Source organism: Eleutherodactylus coqui, chromosome 13, assembly GCF_035609145.1.
Source record: "Eleutherodactylus coqui strain aEleCoq1 chromosome 13, aEleCoq1.hap1, whole genome shotgun sequence".
Classification (NCBI taxonomy): Eukaryota; Metazoa; Chordata; class Amphibia; order Anura; family Eleutherodactylidae; genus Eleutherodactylus; species Eleutherodactylus coqui.
The window spans coordinates 71,458,679-71,483,417 of record NC_089849.1 but is presented as its reverse complement, the minus strand read 5'-3'; the positions used below and the strand labels follow the sequence as shown (position 1 = coordinate 71,483,417).

The following is a 24,739-nucleotide window of genomic DNA, read 5'->3' as shown; positions in this document are numbered from 1 at the left end:
CGTTCTGCTGTGGTTCTCAAGATGCGGCCAGATATTACATCCAAGATAGCAGGAACTCTTTGGGCTTGTACTTGCTGATTAAGATCCCCATTCGTGTCAATGCTATCCAGTGTACCTCCGGGGTCACCTCTGCTATGTAGGGTAAGGACTGACAATCTGAACCCTGCTGGTCATTAACAACACAAAGAGGAGTTGGGGTGCTTTTAGACATAACGATTAATCGTTCAAACAAGCAAAATCAAATGATTACACTGCAACAAATGTTTAAAAAACTTTCATACCCGAAAGTAATGGATATGCTTCAGTACAATTAAAATATGCCGATTCCACTGGTAACACTGAGTAATAGCCGCACTTCTCATTTTGAAGTCATTCAGCCGCTTTTACAATTTTTTTTTTTAAACAAAAAAAAAACCCTTTTATTTTTATCCATGGACGTCGCTACATGAGGGCTTGTTTTTCGCGGGACGAGTTGTAGTTTTCAATGGTGCTATTTAATGTACCGTATAATGTACCGAAAAACCTTTAAAATTCTAAGTGGAGTAAAATGGAAAAAAAAAAATTCCGCCATCTTTTGGTGCGTCTTGTTTCTATGCCACATAAACTGCAACAAAAATGACCTGATAACTTTATTCTATGGGTCAGTACGATTACTACGATACCAAACGTATGTAGGGTTTTTTTGCTGTACTCCATTTTTTTTTTTTTCGAAGACATTTCATTTTTTTTTAAACTACTTTCTGCTGCCATCTTTCACATGCAATAACTTTATTTTTCCGTCCATAGAGTTGTGCGATGGCTCATTTCTTGCGAGACATCCTGTAGTTTGCGTTGGTACCGTTTTGGAATACATACAATACTTTTTGACCGCTTTTTATTGCATTTTTTTCTTGGAAGCATAATGACTAGAGATGAGCGAGCACGCTCGTTTAAGGCTGATGCTCGAGAAAGCATCGGTCTTTTTGAGTAACTGCTTACTCGTCCGTGCACCATGCGGGAGGGGGGGGGGGGGAGAGAGTGAGAGAGATCTGGGATAAGGAGGGCGTGCTGCTAGTGGATTACCTTCAAAATGGTTTCACCATCAATGCAAGGTATTATATTGAACTTTTGGACCAATTGAAGGCAGTTCTGAAGGCGAAAAGGTGCAGCAAGCTGTCTAAGATAATCTTGTTCCAATATACAAAAAGGGGTCCAAAAGTGAGCCTGATAACTACAGGCCGGTAAGTCTTACCTCAGTAACTGGAAAAATATTCAAGGGGTTTCTGAGAGACGCCATCCTGGAATACCTCAAGGAGAACAACAGTGTAACTCCTCACCAGCATGGGTTCATGAGGGGTGAATCATGTCAGACCAATCTGATCAGCTTCTACGATGACGTAAGCTCTAGGCTGGACCTGGGAGAGTCTATTGATCTCATATATCTGGACTTCTCTAAAGCATTTGACACCGTGCTGCATAATAGGTCGATCTATAAAATGAGACCGCTCGGATTCAGAAAGCAGAGGGTGGTAATAAATGGTTTGTACTCTGATTGGGCCACCGTTGCTAGCGGTGTGCCACAGGGCTCAGTATTAGGCCCCATTCTGTTCAATATAGTTATCAAATTCTTATCTGCACACCAGGATCGTGGACGTACCAGAGCACCCTATATACCAAGTGTATACTTCATTCAGAATATATAACTACCTCTACAGGTATTTACAGCCGTATTATTTCAGGAGGAAGACCTCCTAATAATTTTGATAAATACAAGTCAAACATGTGAAAATACATATATATTTAGAAAAAAGTCATGTACAGTAAACAAATAATATATAGGGGTTTCATATAATCTTCACTAGAGATGAGCGAGCATGCTCGGTTAAGGCAGTTACTCGAGAAGAGCGATGCTTGCTCACCTCTAATCTTTACCGCTCTAGATGATAATGCAGCACGTGCCCTGCAGTTATTAACAGAGAGACAATGACACGGGGTAAGGGCCCTTTCACACGATGCCTGACAGGTCGTCCCAGTGTTGCTCCTTCCTGGTAAAGGCACAGGAACGATTATCGCCAATGAATGGAGGCAGAACAGATCATTACAGCCAGCCCACCTCCATTCACAGCAAGCAGGCGCTCGTTCATAGCTGAGCGAGAACCTGTTTGTGGGCCGAGCTGTTGGTCAGTTTTCTGTAGACAGAAACTGAATGATAAATGAGAAGCAAACAAATTCTCGTTCATTCGGAATGTACTTTTACACTAAATGATAATTGTTCAGCCTCCGACTGGATGCATGAATCTGAACGATTTATTGCCTCCAGTAAAAGGGCCCTAGCGGTCTGCAGTGTTGTGCGGCTCCACAGATGTGACCGATCGCCCTCTGCCTGGAATTTCAACATGGCGGAATGGTAGATATGTCACTAGAACACACACAAACAGATTATTTCTAGGGGGGGTATCCCCATTATCCAAGATTTTATATTGATCTTCTATTCATAAAGGGTAGTTACAGTCCTAACAGTCTAATATTAAAGTGACAATCAGAACTAAGAGAATGTGGATCCCAGACTAGTGCACGGATTGGCCAGTCCATCCAAAACTTCATGATCAATGGATTCTGACATTGTCATATATCCTACAGCAACTAGACGACAATACAAATCGAGATGAGCGAACGTACTTGGATAAGCACTACTCGTCCGAGTAATGTGCTTTATCCGAGTATCTCGCCGCTCGTCCTGAAAGATTCGGGGCGCTCCGCTGCTGACAGGTGAGTCGCAGAGCGGGCGGGAGAGAAGGATCTCCCCTCCGTTCCTCCCCGCTCTCCCCTGCAGCTCCCCGCTCCGCAGCGCGTCCCGAATCTTTCAGGACGAGCGGGGAGGTACTCGGATAAAGCACATTACTCGGACGAGTAGTGCTTATCCAAGTACGTTCGCTCATCTCTAAATACAAACCAAATGAAAGCTACGTCTCAGCAGCAATAGTCTCCTCTTCCATCATAAATCCAGTGATAACTCTGGTTCTGAAGACATAAGCTGCAGGTAGATGCGCTTGGACAGTTCAGGGCCCACCCGTCTAGTGGTAGCGATAATGCCTTCACCACGACGCACGAGGATATCACTTAAAAGATTGTGCCGCTCCGCAACGGTCTGACAGCGATGATAAGCCTGAGGAAGAGTCAGTTATTAATGACACCCAGAAAGGGGTCTTGAAAGCCGTGAGAATGCATTGCTAGACAGATATGACGACATGTTGTACACAATACGATCTGTCTCTCACCCAGCATTTCACAATTTGAGGTGGAAAATACAGCATTATAGAAATCCTATGTGGGAAATTTATTGAAGGCGTTACCCCACGGGGGACATTTACGGAGAGGTATGCCAGAAAACTGCTGTAGAAAAGTTGCAAATTTCGTCACGAGAGCAGTTTGCAAACTTTGCAATTTTTCAGCCTTCTGCATCGGCCTTGCCACTTTCAATGGGGAGTGGGTGTGGCTTGTTTTGGAGGGGTGTGGCCACTCCATAGCAACATATTTATGTGTTATTTATGCTAGCAACTTGTGTAAATTATTGCAGAGATGTACGTTTAGTCAAGACCAGGAATACATATCTGAGAAGGCGCATGGACCTGCCAGGATGCGTTCATGTATTAAGCACACGGTGCATTGAGGGTAATCCTACTAAACCTGCCATCAGAAATGTCGGGCTTAATAAATTTTTCCCCACTTTTATGGTGTAGACAAATTGCGCTATGATGTACATCACGCCATTTTTGAAAAGTAGCAAGTAAAGAGGGCATCTTGAGCGGAATGGTGGGGAGCATTATATGCCTTATATTGGAAATTGTTGCAAATTGCAGTGCAAATCTACAGGTGCTCATAGCAGGTGTAAATTACCTTACAGTTTATAGTGCACGGGCAGTCCAAGATACACTAAGCTTATTGAGAGGCATGCATCTCTAAAGGGATTATCCACCTAAAACATTTGTCACCTATCCACAGGATAAATGTTTGATCATTGGGTCCCCCAGGGAGTATGAGACATCCCCGTATTGACTGAAGCAATGGTCCTCCACTGCTTCATTCACTGTATGGCTATCTCAACCATTCTTAAGACCCATTTAGACTCAATGATTATCGCTCAAAATTGACTCAAAAGCCGTCTTTTGAGCGATAATCGTTGTGTGTAAATGTGTGCCCATTGTGCAGATTTCGTTAAGCCTGCTGAAAAACAACGATGAGCCTTATCAGGGATTCACAGCGGGATACAGCCGATACTATTGCTTCATCTGTATCCCGCCCCTGATAACAGGCTCGGTATGAAGAACAGAGCGGTCCAGCTGTGTTCTCCATACCTGTCACAGAGCGCTCGGCTGTATAACAGCCAGGCTCTCTGTGCAGAAAACAAGCGGGTGCTGGAGTGGGAGTGGGAGTGGGAGTGGGGGGGGGGGGGAGTGGGGGGGGGGGGGGGGGGAACAGCTGTATGCAGAAGACAAGCAGGGACACCCCACTTGTCTTCTGCATCCTCCGCTGGCAGCGCAAGGTGATCGCTCATCTTGAGCGATCATCTTGCGCTATAAATGACACAACGATGATCGCTCAAAAGTCTTTTGAGCGATTATCGTTGTGTCTAAATGCGCCCTTAGCAGGGAATGAAGTGGTGGTCATGGCATGTGCGCTGCCATTCTATTCACTGAGGGAAACTTGACCCTACACGCAATTGGACCAGCGACGATTATACATTTATCATCTATCCTATAGACAAAAAAGTATGAATTAAGAGTGGAGTGGGAAACGCCATTCTTAATACTTCCACCCATTATGTTCAACTCAAAGGTCCACTTACCTTAACCAGTAATTGAGGAGAGGGATAGACTGCCACAATAGCACTCGCCACTTCGACACTGACTCTATTGAATTGCTGTATCTGCCTCTTCCATACTTCCAGTAGGCCCTTTCCACAGCGTTCCACTTTAAACCCTGCTGCCCACTCACCATCGAGGTAGAAAGAAAAGGATGAATTATCCCGCTGCCTCCTGAAAATAAAAGCCAGTACAGTAAGAGTGAAATCTCCACCATGCCATATGTGCAGTTGGCATACCACAATGCCCCTTGTACATTACATTCTTGCATCGAGCTGCATGGAGGGCACGTCGTCACATACTGAACCACCCCTAAGGACCGTAATTAAACTTAAAGGAGCACTAATTTTATTCCACTTCTTGAACTCCAAGTAGGGGAGTCCACTGCTTAGCACTCCAGAAAGGGAGGTGAGGTGGTTTCACATACATGTGGCTATTCCCATCATAGTTTACGGAAGTCACAGAAACAGCTGAGCATTCACAACTGCAATGGAGAGAACGACAAGCATGCGCTGCCACATCTCCAGCTAGTGGACTACTAAGCCCATCACACATTTATGGTATATCTTGTGGATATGCCATTAATGTCTCGGAATACTTCTTTAAATACTTCATCTAGCGGTTAGAACTTATGGTTAGATACTAGGCATTGCAAAGAAACAGTTTTGCCTGGATTGCTCTATTAAGTTGCTTAAAGCAGTGTTCCCCAACTCCAGTCCTCGGGGACCGCCAACAGGTCATGTTTTCAGGTTTCCTCAGTGTTGCACCGGTGATGTAATTATTGTGGATGCCTCAGACATTGCCACAGGTGTTCTTATTATAGGATATTCTGAAAACATGACCTGTTGGTGGTCCCTGAGGACTGGAGTTGGGGACCCCTGGCTTAAAGGGGTTGTCCCGCGCCGAAATGTTTTTTTTTTTTTTTTAAACCCCCCCCCCCCGTTCGGCGCGAGACAACCCCGATGCAGGGGTTAAAAAAACCACCCGCACAGCGCTTACCTGAATCCCGGCGGTCCGGCGTCTTCATACTCACCTGCTGAAGATGGCCACCGGGATCCTCTGTCTTCATGGACCGCAGGGCTTCTGTGCGGTCCATTGCCGATTCCAGCCTCCTGATTGGCTGGAATCGGCACGTGACGGGGCGGAGCTACACGGAGCCCCATTCAGAAAAGAAGAAGACCCGGACTGCGCAAGCGCGGCTAATTTGGCCATCGGAGGGCGAAAATTAGTCGGCACCATGGAGACGAGGACGCTAGCAACGGAGCAGGTAAGTATAAAACTTTTTATAACTTCTGTATGGCTCATAATTAATGCACAATGTACATTACAAAGTGCATTATTATGGCCATGCAGAAGTGTATAGACCCACTTGCTGCCTCGGGACAGCCCCTTTAAAGGAGCAATGATACAGCCCTAAGGTGTCAACCACACAGCAGTAGACTATATCTATCAAAAGAGCCATTGTTTCTTAAAGTTTAACTGCACTTTAGTAAAACTTTTGACAAAGTCAGAGACATGTCAAAAATTTTGATCAATGGGGGTCTGGGTGCTGAGCGCTGCACTCCTTTGGCCATGTTCGTTACTCTTTACCTGATGTCTATAAAAGACGTCTATAGGCTTTTATGAGCCCGTCTTCAGCAGCTGAGAACAGTCGAAGACTAATGATCACAGCCGAAGGGCACAACACTGGGGTAAACACTTTATCCTTTCATTTCAGCAATCAGCGGGGTTGGGGTGCTGAGACATGTCTGTAGGATATATCAAATGTTTTATGAAAGTGCAGTTACTTTAGGAGTAGCAGGACAAAAATCAGACATGTCCTGTTGGCTAGAGACTGCGCAGATGGGCATGTTGCCCCTAGGGTGCATTAAACAATTCATATCAAACTGATGCGCTTCAACCCAAGCTAACTGCCATGCAAAATCTCCACTTCGCATACTATAGTAATAACCTGCCCGCAACTATTCAGTTGAAAAAACCTTTATACGGTCTTCAATAATAAAAGTGCTGGATAGACCCTCACTAATGTTACTAAATCTGGAGGATCAGTAACCTCGGGTACTTATGATTTCATCAACCATTTTCTTCCTTGAGATGAATAAACCCATTGTGAAGTATCTCAGAGTTGTGTCTTTACTTCATTGGAGCCTCCGCCATTGCTTTGCTGAACATGGAGACAAAGTCAGAAAACTCCTTCGAGGTTTCCAGGAACCAAACATGGACATCTGTGTGCAGCTGTAAAACCAACAGGGCCTGAAAGAAAGAGGAGATGACAAACATGGTCATACATGACCAGAGAAGGACATTCCCAGGCTTGTGGCCAGGAAGCACCCTACCTCTTCCACATCTACTCTGCTTAGTTGTGGAGGCTCTTCCTGGTCTTTCCTTTTATGCCTTCTGTCTCCTCGCACGGCCTCCTGCAGCTTCTTCCTGCTCTTTGTCTTCTGGGTCCTGTCAAATTAAGAGAATGGTGAGATGACGATCTAGGTCTTCTACATTTATAACCTTCCTTCCCAAGACCTACTTGAAGTATTTCTCTACCTCCATTACCACCAGTGTCGGGATGGCACATGGCTTGTTGGCCATAATATGTGCCACGAAGCTGCTTAAAGTAACATTGTTAGGACCGTTATCCTGTAATACAAGAAAAAGAGTCCGTGGAATAACGGGATGGACAAGTCTTCTTATCTGAAAGTTGAAATGGAAGAGAGAAGAGTCCTCACTGTTTTACTGTTGTGAACCATGGCAACAAAGTCTTCTCCAGGGACAAGGACGATCATTTCTGCTTCTTCTTGGCAAACAGTGTCTCCCTGGGCGAGAAGGTTTTAGGTTAGTCACACACGCAGGTCCGTCCATCTTACTACATTTGACAAAGGAGAACCTCATGCAGAGTTTCCAATAGGCAGTGACAAATCATCAAAGTGCTTCTCAGCTCCTTCCATAGCCTGTATGGAGACAGCTGTGGACATACACGGCCGCCTGCCTATTCAGTCTGTGGCTGATAGTCACTTCACCTACTGTGGTTCCCAAAAGGAAGACCTACCCCAATAATAAGCCCTACCCAGATTTTCCAGGTGGAGGGCATGAAATATTAGCCCTCTCCCAAAAATAAGCCCTAGCTACACTAGACTTAAAAAAACAAAACCCTGCAATACTCACCTACTAGTCTCCGGCGCTGACAGCATTCTCTTTCTGGTGATGGGGCTTTTAATACCCTGCCTCCAGCAAGCAAGTGCTGTGATTGACTCAGCCAATCAGTGCCGGCGCTCGATCATTCACAGCCAATCAGTGAATGACATCACTGAATGGGTGTGATTCGTTCATCGCTGGCTCTGGTTGGCTGAGTCAGTGGCGCTTGTGATCCAATCACAGCATTTGCTTGCTGGAAGCAGGGTATTTAAAGCCCCATTACGAGGAAGAGAATGCTGTCAGCGCGGAAGACAAGCGCAAGGTATCGGGATGCCGTCGGCTAGGTAAGTATAAGACACCCCTGAAAATAAGACACTGTTCTGCTTTTGGGGCAAAAAATAATATAAGACAGTGTCTTATTTTCGGGAAACGCATGGGGCCACTGCTCACCCAACAAGTGGGACCCTCTAACTATCCATGCAATGCTTTTTTTTAATAAATGGAACATATGACTGAATATATATATTTTTTTTAATAATTAAAAGGGGTCGTCCCACTTTTAAAACATTTTAGAAACAGCTGGCCATGACCTGAAACAAAACAAGCAATGCTCACCTCTTTTCTTTCCCCCATAAGCAGCCCAACAGCTCCCCCAGTCTGAATTTGCAGTGCAAGTTAGGTGACCACTGCAGCTAATCAGAGGTTGCAGCGTCACTATCCTTCTCCTGACATCAGCGCCATGATGCCAGGAGCTTGGGATGGTGATGCTGCAGCTTCTGACTGGCTGCAGTGGTCACGTGACTTCCACCGTAAACACGGACTGTGAAAGTCACGGAAGCCATTGTGCTGCTTACCCAGGGGACACAGGAGGCAAGTATTGCTGTTTTTGGCTAATTTCACACAGGCGAGTGCAATATTGAGCCCAATATCGCGCTCGCCAACGTGTGATTTCCCCACGGATGTGAGGCATTTGTGTTAAAACCTCGATACATTACTTCAGGAAAGTAGTGATCCTCCACCGCAGCTTTTAACACTTCTAAAACCAGACAGTGAAACTTTTTTCCAAATCTGTTTTTTATTTTCTGACTGTCTGTACATGACTATGGGGGCGGCCATCTTGCCTGAACTGCAGATACACTCTTTACAACAGCCTCATAGGCCATTCATTCACACAATGGACAGAGATGACCCATTCACTTCTATGGGAGACTGTTCTAGGCATGTTCTGTAACCTGGGCAGAAGTCATTGTGCAGGGAGGGGTTGGAGGTGAGCTGTGACCATCACCTATTTTTAATTGTTGTTCCTATGTTAACTATATATAGGTGTCACCTTTCAATAAGGATTGCTGAAAAGTGTCTTTACAGAATGGAAGGGTCAGTCTACTATTAGGCTTAGTGGTCAGTGTGAAACATGCAGGATTTTGGAATGCTTTAAAATGTAGATCCCAGGGTCAAAAAAAAAAATCTCTAAAAATATGTTTAACATAACATCTTTATATACACAATAAGGCTGGGTTCACACGCACCGGATTTGCCTCAGAAATTCAGTGCAGAATTTCGCCGCGGCAAATCCGCATGCGGCCACTAATCTCAGGATTAGCCAGCCAAGTGGACGAGATTTCTCAGAAATCTCGTCCACACGGGACGGCCAATCCGCCAAAAACCGCCGCTGCGGCGCAGCTTTGCCGACCGCAGCCACGGATTTGCCGAACGCAGCATGTCTATTTTTTTTTTTATTTCCGCTGCGGCCGCGCTCTCCTCTATGGGAGCGCCGGCCGCAGCGAAAGAGCGAGCAGCCGGGCCACTTCAAACGGTTCTTCCGGTGGAAATGTCGCGGTTTTTCGCTGCGGCCAAACCGCTACATTTACGTCGGGAATCTGCCGTGTGTGAATCCAGCCTAAAGGCGCTGCGGAATAAGTTGGCGCTATACAAATAAAGATTATTATTATTAAAGGCTGTCTCACGCGAGTGGTTTTTACATTAAGTGCATTAAGTAACTTTACACAACTTTCAACAGTGCCTCTCCCACACCGCGCAAAAAAGAATTCAGCATGCACTATCTTGGCGCATATTACATGCATACATACGCAAAGATATTTTTGTTGGCACGCAGCAGTACGCTATGCATCGATACGCCCATGGAAAACGCTTGTGTGAGAAAGCCCGGAGTGATTTTCTGATGACACATTCCCTTTAAACTGTGACAACGATTACTATATTAAAGGAGTTTTCTAAGAATTCAACAAACGGCTGTAATCCGTGCATCCCTAGACCAGAAAGGGAAGGGTGCGGGCAGCGGCAAAGCCCAAAGTCACACTTTGTGTCCTAATTAGGCTGACTTCACAGGGGTGAGTGCGATATCGCGGGTGAATTCTGCCCCAATATTACGCTCGCCATGCATGTAAAATTCCCAGGGATGCAAGGCTATTCCATGGGCAAACAGCCTCGCATCACTTCGGGGGTGCAGGGATCCTCAGGCACGGCAGAAGATCGCAGAATTTCTCCCATTACTTTCAATGGTACCAACGCTGCTGCTGCCGACCCCATTGAAAAGAATGGATGCTCCGATGCGAGAGCACGCAGCAAAATAGAACATGCCGCAATTTGTAGTCCTGGACCACCCGTTTAACACAACTCACATCCATGTCCTCCGTGGCTCGGCTCCAGGTGATGCTCCTCGGCACCGGCTGTGGCTGGATGATGCATGGAGTTTCTTGAGCCTGCAGGGCACTGAGCACTTGTCCACCAGGTCCGTCCTGGAGGAGAACTGGGAAGATAGGGGTGAGGTTTATATAAGACGATGTACAAATATTCACAAGTCATCTATAAAGCAGAACTCTAGTAACCGGGCAGAGCCCTGGGCAAAACCGGCAAGTTGTAGATCGCTCTAAGGGTGGGTTAGGATGGGCATCTGCACACTTTCCGCTGTGGAGTTTGGTGAGGATCCTCACTATTTGGCGCATTTAAGTGGAAAATTCTGCTACAGATTTGTGTCAAAATCTGCACCAAATTCATGACCATGAGCCAGAATCAGCCACATTATGGATTAATTAGCTGCTGGCCATTAGCACTAAAGGAAGAGCAAGCGCCACAGGCAAGCTCCAGCCAAGATGCATAGTCACGCCTTCTTGCCCGCTCCCACACCAGAGAGAGGCACTCCCACTCGGGCAGCTGCCACAGACGTACAGAAGGGTAAGGGCTCCACACAGGCGTATTTGTGCAGCATATTACGCATGTACGATGCAGTGAATAGAACCCATTGATTTCTTGCGTATAAATAATTTTAACCCTTTCTAATCCAACTTTGGATTCAGGGTTTCCTAAAAGGCTTTCTCTTTCTGCTGTTATACAACGGTGCCATCTGCTGGCTAAAGCCAGTGTGCGCACCAGAGAGGCTCCAACAGCGGAGTGGCTGATAATAGACGGTAAGAATACCCTGACGGACGTCTTCTAACATTGGAGCTGTACAAGCTTCAATCAGAATGTAGGAAGACGTCAGACAGAGGATTGGAAAGGCGCTTTTACACGAAACGATAACATTCAGTGTAAATGATGGCAACGTCTGAAAGGCGAACGATGATTCAAAATAAAGATCAAGCTACAGGCCCGTGTGAGCCGGTGACTGGAGGTGGCGAGCACAGGGATGCCTGGCCCAGTCCGCCTCCGTTCAATGAGCGATCCTCACTCTTGTGGGAGTACAGGGGATGAGGCTGCTGACAGTCCTACAGTGTTAGAGGACCCTTAGTTTATGTTAAAAATTGCGCCAAAATTACAGAATTTTTGGTACACAATGTTGCACTTGGGCCACACACCCTTTTCCAGAAAGGAACACCCCTTTGTCAAACAAGTCGTATGAAGTGTCGAGAGGGAGTAAAAAAGCAGATTTATGAAACCAATGTCCTTCTGTTGGCGGCCGCCTCGCTGTACTCTAGAGTTTTAAAACGTATGGGTGGGATATGGCGAGTGATCAGGGGAGTGGTGGAGTCCACGTATTCACCACGCACTCTCACTACACCCACCGGCGAGGCGGCCGCGCCCTCACTACACCCACCGGCGAGGCGGCCGCGCCCTCACTACACCCACCGGCGAGGCGGCCGCGCCCTCACTACACCCACCGGCGAGGCGGCCGCGCCCTCACTACACCCACCGGCGAGGCGGCCGCGCGCTCACTACACCCACCGGCGAGGCGGCCGCGCGCTCACTACACCCACCGGCGAGGCGGCCGCGCGCTCACTACACCCACCGGCGAGGCGGCCGCGCGCTCACTACACCCACCGGCGAGGCGGACGCGCCCTCACTACACCCACCGGCGAGGCGGACGCGCCCTCACTACACCCACCGGCGAGGCGGACGCGCCCTCACTACACCCACCGGCGAGGCGGACGCGCCCTCACTACACCCACCGGCGAGGCGGACGCGCTCTCACTACACCCACCGGCGAGGCGGACGCGCTCTCACTACACCCACCGGCGAGGCGGACGCGCTCTCACTACACCCACCGGCGAGGCGGACGCGCTCTCACTACACCCACCGGCGAGGCGGACGCACTCTCACTACACCCACCGGCGAGGCGGACGCACTCTCACTACACCCACCGGCGAGGCGGACGCACTCTCACTACACCCACCGGCGAGGCGGACGCACTCTCACTACATCCACCGGCGAGGCGGACGCACTCTCACTACATCCACCGGCGAGGCGGACGCACTCTCACTACATCCACCGGCGAGGCGGACGCACTCTCACTATATCCACCGGCGAGGCGGACGCACTCTCACTATATCCACCGGCGAGGCGGACGCCCTCTCACTATATCCACCGGCGAGGCGGCCGCACTCTCACTATATCCACTGGCGAGGCGGCCGCACTCTCACTATATCCACTGGCGAGGCGGCCGCACTTAGGGGGCTGTCACCGAGCTTTCCCAGTCCCCCGAAGAGCAGACCTACTTAACCATACAACAGCCTGTGGCCTCGTTGACGCCTGCACTACCCGCCAGCAGGGAGCTCGGTTTCTCTGTTCCATATTTGGAGGAGACTAAACTAATGGTTTCCGTTTGGCTTCTGCACAAGCAGTCTGCAGGGCGATACGTGTGAACAAGCCTATTGAGATCAGCCGGCTCTGTCCTCTACGTAGAGCGCACACATACGTTCGCGTGAAGCCGCCATAAAGCAGATCGGTCATTCAGGAGGTAAGTAGGGCGACTGACCGCTTACTGAATGTCAGGCCCCCGTCTCTATATGTAGGGCTGTGGTCACATCACATACTTCAACTAAACGGATGCGCCATTTCTGCTGGGGCAGCTCTCTGCTCATAGAGGGGCCTCCCTCCCCATGGTATCTATAGGCCCATACACAGTATATACCCGGGGAAGTGTCTAAAGACAGCAGGCTACAACAATGCAGGCTCCTATTTTATGGACCCCCAACAGAGAGCACAGGGGTGAATACACTACACCTCCCAGCAGGCACAGAGGGGGCGAGGTATACCAGGATCTATGTAGACCGTGACAACATCTGGCCTCTTCTTTCCCCTCCTGGGCAGGGAGATCTTATCAGGGTCACGTGACGCTGCGCCCCGCGGAGGAGGGGCCGCGGCTCTTGGAGGCGGGGCAGAAAGTTTCCGGGAAGAAGGCTTCAACTGGACTGGATACCGCGCAGCAGGTCTGCAGGGAGGATCACGTGAGGCGGTGCTCTTCTTCGGTGCAGCGACCCCTAGCGGCGGAAGGAGGAGGCGCTGCAGCAGCGGGAGCTCCGCGCTCTGCTCGTCCTCACTGTCGCTGCTGAGCACGATGACAGGTGCCTGCCGTGCAGGCGGCAGCAGGAAGGGTGCAGGGGGCAGCTCCTCCACATCACTGGACGACGAGCTCATGGCCGCCGCCTTTAAACTTGCCGCCGGATATGGGGAGAGGAAGCGGAAGTGACGGACATACTGGCGGCTGTCATGTCGGCGCTGTGCGCGGCGGCTCGTCCGCTAGGTAAGTGTCTCCTAGGAGCTCATATGCGTGGCCTACAAGCCGGACCGGAAGCAGTGCAGCACCGCGCTCCGTCCGACTCGTCGCGCTCAGCGGCCAATCAGATGCCTGCTTATATAACCTTAACACTAGGGGAAAAAACGCTTTGTTGCCCATAGCAACCAATCACAGCGCGGCTTCTATTCTCTATTCTGCTCTTTAGGAGTGAAACCCGCACTGTGATTGGTTGCTAAGGAAATGCTTTACAGACAGTTTACTAAATCTGCCCCAATATGACCCTGTATACTGCGGCCCCCCAGGACATGTGGGGGCCGGACAGGCCTATCTATTCCCAGTGTGTGAGGATGGCCGCACGTGGCGCCCTGTGATAAGGCTGCCGTCACAGAGGAGGAAGGGGGATCCCTCTGGCTGAATGAATCGGACATGATGGACCGGACAGACCCTGCTGACTAGAATGGAGTCCGTTCGGGTTCCGCTCAGCTGCCCGGTATCTTACCAGAAGAGGCGCTGTACGTAGCGCTATTTCTTCCGGGACATCCATATCATTTTTCGGAAAACTTTTTCCACAAAGAAATGTAAAAAAAACAAACAATTTTGCCCCATTGCGCCGTCCCTGAGCCTGCGCCATACGGTGACACGCGATGTGCGCTATATGTGTACAACGCACGTCAGTACGGGGTGTAAAACCTCACCCCTACCCACAGGAGCGGCGATATGGTGGGGCCACCGGGGCCCATGCTCACCACGGCCGGCGGCCTTTGCCTGGAGTGGCGGTCACGTTTGTCCCTCCACTCGCCCCGTGGGGCTGTCTGAGGGAGCTGCACAGGGTACTCCGCTACGTCTGTCAGTCCAAAATATTGGCCCCCATTAAAGGGGTAGTTGTGAAAGCCATGGCAGGTTTCCGCGACGCCCCTGCTGATGCCCGCTGTCCGGCCTCCTATTGGCTGCAGTGGTCATGTGGGTAATCCAACTATTCACTGAGGTTTGTTTTTGAATCCTACTTGTTGGGTGTAAAGCCCCCCATGCTTCAGCCCCCGCTACCAGCAGGGTGGTCTTAATTCAGGGGACCTCGTTAAACACAATGCAGTCTGTCAGTATCTGCACGGCTGTACCCCTTGTGTGACGCTCAGATTGTAAGCGCTTGTGCACAGGACCCTCACCCCTGTGGGTCAGATCGTTTATTGGTCTGATGGTCCATTTATTAATCATTAGCCTATCCTGGTGCGGCCCCGATCCTGCACCCGACCCTGCACCCGACCCCGATCCTGCACCCGGCCCCAGCCCTTACTTTCTTTGTCTTCATATGGCTAAATGTATGGTTACACGGAGAAACAATCGCTGAAGCGTACGGACAGCAGTCGCTCGTTTGCTTCCACGCAGCGATAATTGTTCATTAGCCGTTTGCTGAAATACGAGGAACGTTCACTTCCTGTGGACTGAGAGCAACAAAACGTGGCCCCGTTATTAGTCCTTCTCTACATTGCTGCCACCGGGGGGCACACACTTCTTACATCTCTTCATGCAGCTGTAAGCACCTCACTTGTAGAAGTCGACCGCTCGCTCCAAAAACCAAGTTGTGACTTCGGGAATCAGAGTCTCATCATCTGGAATACGCTCGCCCTACAAAAATGACTTAATTGCTGGAAAGAGGTGGAAGACCGATGGGGCCTTTTGGGTGAATAAGGGGGGGGGGGGGGGTGCGGTAGAATTTCATGGCTGTGAGTTGTGAACTGGGGCATTGTCTTGCAGAAGGCGGACACCTTTGAGCATGCCACGTCTCTTGGTTTTGATGGCCTCCCGCAGCAGTGAAGCATCGTATGCCCCAGTAATCGCTAGGAAATCCATCAAGACGCCTCCGTGCTCGTCCCAAAACACTGTAAGCATGACCTTGCCCGCCGAGGGTTGGACATGTGCCTTCTTTGGAGGCGGCGAGTCCAGATGCTTCCATTGCATCGGCTGGACTTTAGTCTCAGGATCACAATGATGGACCCGGCATTCATCCGGTGTGATCAGTCTGTTGGAGAAGGCCTCCTGGTTTCCACAGCAGATCATCCAAAGAGCCTCGATTCTGCTTCTGGAAAGGTGTGAGCAGCCGGGGAACCCAGCGAGCGGATACCATATGCATATGGAGATGGTCTTGGATGATATTCTCCACGGACCCCACACTAATCTTGACAGTTTGGGCTAGGTCGTGAATGGTTGCGTGGCGATTTTCCAAAATGGCGGCCTCCACTTGCAGAATGGTGTGTTTTATCAATAGCGGAGTGGGGTCGCCCTGGAATTGAAGCCGTTTCCACTGAAGTCCGACCACATTTGAATTGGCGATGCCAGTTCTTGACTACATCGTATGAGGGGAATCCTCCCCATAAACCTCCGTCATCTCATCGACCGGCTCCATTGGGGTCATCAAGTAAAGGAACTTGATGCCTGCTCTGTATCCCACTGGGTCCGTTATCAGGCCTCGCACCACTTCAGCACCTGGAAAAGAAAGACCGTTATCAGTTCAAAGCTGCAAATTGGCGCGTAAACTATAGAGACTTCATTATACGTGCGCCGTTTAAGCATCCTGCAATAGGTAGAAGGGGGTCAGGGGGAATCTTTAGTGAACGCCCCTTGTATAGTTCGTAGAGGGGATGTCAATGCAAATTTGTTTGCAAGTTGTTCAAATCCAAACAACTATAACTTGACACCAGACGACGTTTGATAAATCAATGTTGATTTTTGGTAAGCCGAAATGGGACAATTAGCGTCTTGCTGTTCCTCACCTGGTCGGTGGCCATGTTTACGTGGAGCAACTATCATTTGAATTTGCTTTTTTGAGCGGTTATATGCCCGCTGGGGATCCCATGTAAAGATGCCTTTTATACCCTGTACCCATAAAGCCTTTATCTGCTTCCAGTTTCTCCGGCCCCTGTAACATGGATTCTGGCAAGAGGGGCAGCAAAGAAATCTGGAACCCACTCCAAGAACTTGGGAGGAAAGAGTCCAGGCCAGAGATATGGTTTCAAGAAATTAGATGGTGAGTTTGTGTCCTGCTGTACTCAGCCGAGCCTTGTTATTACCCGGCCGATATAAGAGACTTATTTCTCACACACTATTAATTTCGGTAAGAGGCGGCTGACTGTAGTCGCTGTTCTGATTTCACATGCTTCCTGCCGTAGCGCAACCGAATTTGCCGTTGCGGAAATCCAGACCAAAATCTACACGGTTACATGCGGATTTTTGATGTGGAATTGCATGCAGCTTTCAGCCATTTTCAATTCTGCATCAAAATCCGCATAGTAGTGCAGAATTCTCCACACGACCTTAAATCTTACTGTATCCTGGCATCATAATTCCGCCCGTGTGAAAGCACCCTTTTGGTAACTATTCAGCACTCGGGCCTCACCCTATAAGCTGTATGAGGGTATGTACCCATGTGGATCTGCTGCAGAACAATCTGCAGCAGGTCTGTGCCTTAATCCATACCAGTGCTTTATACAGCTCGCTCTTGTTACAGGTGATTTTGTCCATGCTGGAAACATCCTTGCTACTCAGAGACTAATGCGTTGGCATCCAGGATCTCAGGTGAGTCTCTAGCTGTATATGAACTATAGAGCACAGCTACTTAGTATTAGGGCTTACTTATGTAGGCAAGTGCGAGTTGTGTCCCAGAATCTTAGGTGCAACTCGCATTGGACAGCACACAGATACTTGTCCGTGTGCCGTCCAATCTACCTGGACAGGACACGTTGTATTTCCTCTTCTTATCCGCGAATAGCAAAAAGAAAGGAATAGCTGTCATAAATACTAAAGGCCCATTTAGACACAACGATTATCGCTCAAGATTTGCTCAAAAGCCATCTTTTGAGTGATAATCGTTGTCTAAATGTGCCCATCTTTCAGTTATCTGCTGAACGATGGTTTTCAGTTCTGCTCAAAAACCATTGTTGGACAGAACAGCTGATCAGCAGGATCGCACACTGTGTCTGTCCACAGAGAGCTGATTACAGCTGATAACATTGTATCAGCTGTTCTCAGCTGTCAGCCCTGCTGGCAGATCAAAGCGAAAGTAATCAGGGAACAGCGGGAGGTCTGTTCCCTGACTACAGCTCCCTGTGGCTCACAGGTTGCTACTCCGTACTAATAGGCATTAGTGCCATGTAGTAGTTTATGCAAAATGATCGCTTAAAAGCCATCTTTTGAGCAATCCTCTTTGCAGTGTAAATGCACCCTAAGTTTCTCAGCCTGTGTGAATGCCACCTAAGGGTGTTGTGTAGACTGGCTGTTATACCAGTCGTTGGCACTCTGTAGATTCTCAGCCCGATCTAACCAGCACCAGTTGAGAAATCATGTCAATAGGCGCTCGTTTACACGGACTGACAATCACTAGTATGGGGATGATCGATCCTTACAATAATCGTTCTTCCCCATAGAGCTGGCAGTACGTCTCTACGTTTTACATGGGAAAACGTACAGATATTCATTGACCATTTTTATGCTTGCTAAGAAGTCCTGATCAGCCGACGTTCACTTGTTTGTCAGTGGATCGTTGGTGCCCGAGAGTCGAGCTATGTAAAATGGCTTTTTAGCCAGATACTCCCGAGGTTGTACTAGTACACTGCTCCACCTGTTAGTCACACAGCATCGGACACTCCTGGACCCTGTAGGGTAAGACCATGGCTTGAGAACCCGGACACGGACTAATGTGAATGAAAGGTGTTGTGGATCATGTCGATGAAAAAAGTAAATAATGGGAAATCTAAAAGTATTGCGGTGAGAATAACCCTGTTCTGCATCTTGTAGGTGGGGATCGGACGTAACAACACGTTGTTTGCTCTGGAGGATGGAGTCGTGCGTTACACTAAAGAAGTCTACATCCCGCCGCCTCGTAGCCGTGAAACCACCGATGTTGTCAGTAAACTGCCCTTCGGTGCCGTCCTGTACAAGACCTTTATAAATGTGATTCCTAAGCAGAAGCAACACAGCTTTAAGCTTGTGGAGATGATGTGATCGCTGGATGTTGTATAGAACCTACTAAATTAATCTTTACTACAAAGTCATGTTTTCTTTCATCCGCGATATGCAAGTAATTCAGACGGTTTAGTCAGTGCCCTGTTTTGGGGTAATAGTAGTCCGGAGACGTGGGCCCATGCCACTGGTGTGTCTGCAGTGCCAGTAGGATGGCAGTAGAATTTCCTTTAACCATTTCACTGCTAAGGACCTGTGTAATATGCCATAACTGGAAGCACTTGGGGTAAAATAGGAAGTAGAACTCAGGTCTTGGCTTATAAATGTTACCAATATCAGAGGTGCAATGTTCGGGGGGGGGGGCAGCAGTTGTTTAAAGTCATGGAGCAACATGAAAGATTTTGCAACCCAAGTTTTGTGTGTAAGGCTGCCTGGCCACGGGCAATGATCCGCTTGCGATAAATCACCCGCGGAACGCGGAATTGAAATCACTGCATTCTGTGAATCTCCATGGTGAGCCTATGTATTACATAGGCTCATCACGGAGACCTGTCCATGCTTCCCCCCCCCCCCCCCCCCTTCCCCTCCTCCTCCTCGCCCACGACTGAATATCGTTACCGATTTTTCGTCCTGGCTGTGGACAGGCAGCCTAAAGGAGGGAAGTTGCAAGTGCCATCAGTCAAGAAAGATTAGAGCCCGTTACTGTCATCTGTCACCCTATACAGCCTCCGGAGAGCCCTGCGGCGGGGGGGGGGGGGATACAAGACAAGGACGTTTTGGACATGTTATCATCCCCCTTACCAATTGGGGAGTATATTTGCTCCCTGTCTGTGACTTTTCTACTAAAGAAGTGAGACAAAGTACAGATAGGGCCCTTTTACACGGAACGATTATCGTTCAGATTTTCGCTGGATTGTGGGAATCTGACCAATATTCGTTCGGTATAATTTTTCTGCAGACATAAAAATTAAATAATGATTGGCCTGTATAAACAGGCAGTCGTCCATCTATGAACAACTGCCTGATGAATGTGAGTGGAGGCGAGCCAAATGATCTCCAGCGCACTCCGCCTCCGTTCACTGAGTGATACTCCTGTGTGAAAGCGATTATTGCTGAGACGACTATTCAGCAATGATGTGTAAAAGAACCTTAAGGCCGGCTGCACACGGCAGAGCCGGATTCCGCATACTGGTTCCTGCAGCGGATTCCAGCTCTGACCCTGGCTGGCGACACCACATGCCCGCTTTTGCTGTACTGCGGCCGCAGACGCTAAGTCGGTCATGCCAAGTACAAATTTAAACTGCTTTTGTGTCAGGCCACACATGGAATACTGTGTACAGTTCTGGACAGCGGTGCTCAGGAAAGATGTTACAGTGCTTGAGGGGTTTCCAAGAAGGGGTGAATAAACGGAATGAAGGGACTGGAATACCCAGAGAGGCTAACAAAATTGGGATTATTTACTCTAGAACAATGATGGCTAAGGGGTGATCAAATAACTATGTATAAATACATGAGGGGACAATACAGGGATCTCTCAATACAAGTTTTCATCACCAACATAGACGGGGGTTCTTTACTGTAAGGGCGTTTTATTCTCTCTTGCACTGCGAGAGCAAGGGAAAATACTCGCCTCACAGCGCAAGAATATCACGGACTTCTGCCGCAGCTGTGACAGCAGTCCACCATGCTATTCCATTGCTTTCAATAGAATCAGCGCTGCTGCCGGCCCCATTGAAAGCAGTGGTTTGTGGCAACCCCCGCAGCATGATTTTCAGGGAAGGGCTTGAAATATAAGAAAAACGAAAAAAAAAATTTACTCACATCTCAGCCACTCGGACACGTCCTTCGGCTGGCTCCCCTGCACTGCATTCCAGCACTTTCAGCAGGCGGGGATTTAAAAATCCCCGCCTCCTGAAAGGGCTATGCTGATTGGCTGAACGCTCAGCCAATTATAGCCAGCGCTTAGCTTAGGTGAATTTTTAGGGCACATCTGAAATTTCGTGCATCAGGAATTGTCTGGATGCCTCCGGGTAGAGCGTTCCAGAGGATGGGTGCTGCTCTGGTGAAGTCCTGGAGGCGAATATGTGAGCTTTGTATTAGAGGGGTATTTAGTCTGTATGTTAGCGAATCAGTGTATGCGGGCTGGGTGGTGTATGGACAGGAGGGAAGTGATGTACGGTGGCGCGGCACCATACAAATCGCATTTACATGTAATGAATTTTTTTTTGTTTCCAGCCTTAGGAATGAATGGGCAGTACTGTCCAAAAAATAGGAAAATCACAGCATGTCCTATCTTGGATACTCAGTCCAATAGGAAATCACCCATGTGTATAAACTATTAGGGTGGACACCCACTGGTGATTTTTTTTTTTCTCCACTGCGATGCGAGACTAAAGTTAAAGCTATATCTTAGCTATTCATGAATGAATAGCTAAGGGCTAGCTGTCATTGGCTGAGCGCTCCACCAATAACTAAGCAGTAGCTGCTATTGGCTGAGCCCTCAGCCAATCTGCACAGCCCTTTCAGGAGGCTGGGATTTTTAAATCCCCGACTGCTGAAAGAGCTTAATAGCAGTGCAGGGGAGCCGCCAGGAGGACGCGGCTGAGCGCAGGAGAGGTGAGTAATAATTTTTCAAAATTTTTTTAAGCACTTTTGGCAGATTATCGGGGAAGGGCTTATATTTCAAGCCCTTCCCTGATAATTTTTCTGCGGGGCTTGGCAGAAAGCATTGATTTCAATGGGATCGGCCCATTGAAAGCAATGGAATAGAATGCTGCGGACTTCTGCCACAGCTGTTACTAAATCATCCCAGGCAGATATTTGTCCAGCCTTTGTTTGAACGCTTCCATTGAAGGAGAACTCACCACCTCCTGTGGTAACCTGTTCCACTCATTGATCACCCTCACTGTCAGAAAGTTTTTTTCTAATATCTAATTTGTGTCTCCTCCCTTTCAGTTTCATCCCATTGCTTCTAGTCTTTCCTTCTGCAGATGAGAATAGGGCTGATCCCTCTGCGCTGTGACAGCCCTTCAGATATTTGTAGACAACTATTAAGTCTCCTCTCAGCCTTCTTTTTTGCAAGCTAAACATTCCCAGATCCTTTAACTGTTCCTCATAGGACATGATTTGCAGACCACTCACCATCTTGGTAACTCTTCTCTGAACTTGCTCCAGTTTGTCTGTCTTTTATAAAGTGGAGTGCCCAGAACTGGACACAGTATTCCAGATGAGGTCTGACTAAGGAATAGTAGAGGGGGATAGTGACCTCACATGATCTAGACTCCCATGCTTCTCTTAATACATCACTTGCTACATTCTTCCAATTGGATGTGTAGTCATTTATGACCACTCAGCCAGTTGTGAGTCTACCTAACAGTTGCCTGGTCAATCCCATAATTTGTCATTTATTCAATAAGTATGGTACTAGTAATTATTGGGAAATTATAGTACCCTGTGTTTCTGGTGGCACAATGCGCCACACAGCTATGGTACATCCATTATGATCCCCACACATCACACACTCAGCTCTACTACATTCATCTTGATTCCCATACATTACACACAGTTGTGCTGCATAGTAAATCCATTATAATCACACACACAGCGCTCTACTACATCCATCCTGACCCCAAACATTCCACACATCACCAGACTCCTGGATACAGTGATGAGCCCCTGGTCATGTGATTCCTGACTCCACCCACATAGATGCTCCCATAATGGTGACATCATCACAAGTCCTGGTGGCTGATGGTGGCTTATCCAGTATACAGTGCTTTCTACCAAACTGCACCTTGGCTCCTCTCACAACAGTGATGTCACCGCTGGTCCTTTAGCCCACCAGATCTCTTTTACCAAACTACACAATGTCTCCTCTCACGGCAGTGCTGTCACTGCAGGTACTTCAGCCTACCGGACCTCTGAGGTGACGGGAGGTTGGCGTCTTCTGTCAGGACTGCTGAGTTGTGTCTGAGATAACGGCTTAGTTGTATTCTCATTTTGTCATTTTTGTCGTCCTCTTTTCAAGAGCCCTAACTGTGGTGTTCTTCTGTTGGTCAGGCTGTGTTTTATATATGTTGTAGGACCTGTGATGACATCACCAGGGGCAGAGCATCAAAAGCACTCACATACATATTAACTAACAAGTGGTCGTTCACAGTTTGATGAGATACTTAGTCAAAAGGCTTTACTAAAGTCAAGATATACTAAATCTACTGCATTTCCCTGATCAACCCAGTCAGTGTTTCTGTAATAGAAGGAAATTAGATTTGTCTGCCATGACTTGTTTGTTACAAACCCCTGCTGGCTCCAGTTAATTACTACATTCTCATTCAAGTACTTGGATACATGCGGTTTAATAAATTTGTTCAAAGATCTTTCCCCGTATAGAAGTCAGGCTCACAGGCCTGTAGTTTCCTGGGTCCATATTTTTATTTTTTATTTTTTTTAAGATAGGGACAACATTTGCCCTTTTCCAATCTTCTGGGATTTTTCGTGTTCTCCAAGACCTTTCAAAGAGTATGGCTGCTTCTTGTTAAATGCATTGAGCAGACCACAATAGCAGATTATAATGCAGGCAGTTACCCAAACCACTATTATCTAGAGCTGTGTCTGTACGCTGCTCTATGGTTTATATACACACATAGACAGAAGCAGTACAAGCTGCAGTATACAGATGGTTATAAACTATCCAGGTAAAAGAAAACTTAACCAACTGTGCACAGGAGCTTCACTAACTGCTGTAAAGGGGTAAGTAGTCCTACTACCATCACTTATTCTTCAGCTTTATAATCCCACATCACAGCCCAGGGGAGAGAGAACCTCAAGGCATGCAATACCCTATGTCAGATATGCAAAAGAAAGAGGCTACAAGGGCACCACCTAGTAGAAGGTAGCATTCTTGTATGTCAATATTTGACCTTTTAAACTCCTTAACTACTGCCCATAGGTCTTTTGACAGCGTCCGTCCTTTAAGGGTCTTTAATTAGCAACTCCCTCTTTTGGCAGCTCTGCATTAGTAGCCCGCTGCGTGTCTCCTGTGGTGGGGGAAGAGAGTCATCAGCTGTCAGACGACAGCCAGACACTTGCTCTAACACCAGGGACCAAAGAAATCTCAGATCCCTGGTGTTTAACCTTTTACACACTACAGTCAGTGCAACCGCAGTGTGTAAAAAGCTGACAGAGAGAAGGGACTCTGTCAACCATCAGGCCCCTCTGATGTGAATGTGGGGACCCAATGTGTGGCTTGAATATAGCCTCTGGGTCTGCCAGTTGCAGTGGCCTATGAGGCCGAGCCTCTGGCTGACCTTATAGGCTGGATCCGGACCTAAAGCTTGGGAAGGAGAGGGACGAGCAGTTTGGCCCATCGCTAAGGGGGAGCAAGAGTCCCCTCCTTGCCGGTCCAGCTGCTGCTGATGGAGCAAGCTATAGCATGGTCGATTGGTTCAGCAGATCATTGATAGAACACAACATTGCATATGCATTTTACATCTGATTTTTCCCAGCATCTGAAATTACAAGAACACTGCTCAGTATGACTGCAGCCTTAACCAAGATTTACATGTTGCAGTTCTGCATGGATTTTAATTGAATGGCTGAAAGGTCATGCAGATTAATGGCAAAATCGTGCGGCCATTAAAGCCATTTTGCAGGTAAAACAGTATTTTGGCTAGAAAACTGTAATCATTAATTAAAAAACGCACCAAAACAGTCTGCCGTAGAGATTTTGGCTGTGAACGCTGACTTTAATAAAATCTCATCCAGTGTAAAGGCTGTGAATGTCACCACATGTACCCTTATAATCTAAAATGAGTCATTTTGGGCGTTTGCTACCCAACGACAGACG

General features: G+C 48.0%; 2 protein-coding genes across 2 annotated transcripts; one reads left to right on the top strand and one right to left on the bottom strand.

The window, feature by feature from the left end:
* Window positions 1-2,899: 2,899 nt before the first annotated feature.
* Window positions 2,900-13,882, bottom strand: EME1 (essential meiotic structure-specific endonuclease 1). Its single transcript, XM_066588134.1, has 8 exons — window positions 13,460-13,882; window positions 10,610-10,737; window positions 7,565-7,651; window positions 7,366-7,475; window positions 7,178-7,292; window positions 6,979-7,094; window positions 4,826-5,015; window positions 2,900-3,145 (listed from the first exon to the last, which is right to left on the bottom strand). The coding sequence occupies exons 1-8, from the start codon at window positions 13,839-13,841 to the stop codon at window positions 2,975-2,977; spliced, it is 1,299 nt and encodes a 432-aa protein (XP_066444231.1). The 5' UTR covers window positions 13,842-13,882; the 3' UTR covers window positions 2,900-2,974.
* MRPL27 (mitochondrial ribosomal protein L27) lies at window positions 13,856-18,982 on the top strand. The gene is given in 5 exon segments (XM_066588135.1): window positions 13,856-13,893; window positions 13,895-13,947; window positions 16,844-16,963; window positions 17,444-17,511; window positions 18,730-18,982. Coding segments are annotated over 5 exon segments (471 nt in total). The 5' UTR covers window positions 13,856-13,870; the 3' UTR covers window positions 18,937-18,982.
* The last annotated feature ends 5,757 nt before the right edge of the window (window positions 18,983-24,739 follow it).

Excerpts from the sequence above, each read along its gene's own strand:
- EME1 (XM_066588134.1), bottom strand. The coding sequence starts at position 13,841 with ATGAGCTCGTCGTCCAGTGATGTGGAGGAGCTGCCCCCTGCACCCTTC. Across the intron at positions 7,476-7,564 it reads TGGTTCACAACAGTAAAACA|GATAACGGTCCTAACAATGT; the intron begins GTGAGGACTCTT and ends CTTGTATTACAG. Across the intron at positions 7,293-7,365 it reads GAGGTAGAGAAATACTTCAA|GACCCAGAAGACAAAGAGCA; the intron begins GTAGGTCTTGGG and ends TTAATTTGACAG.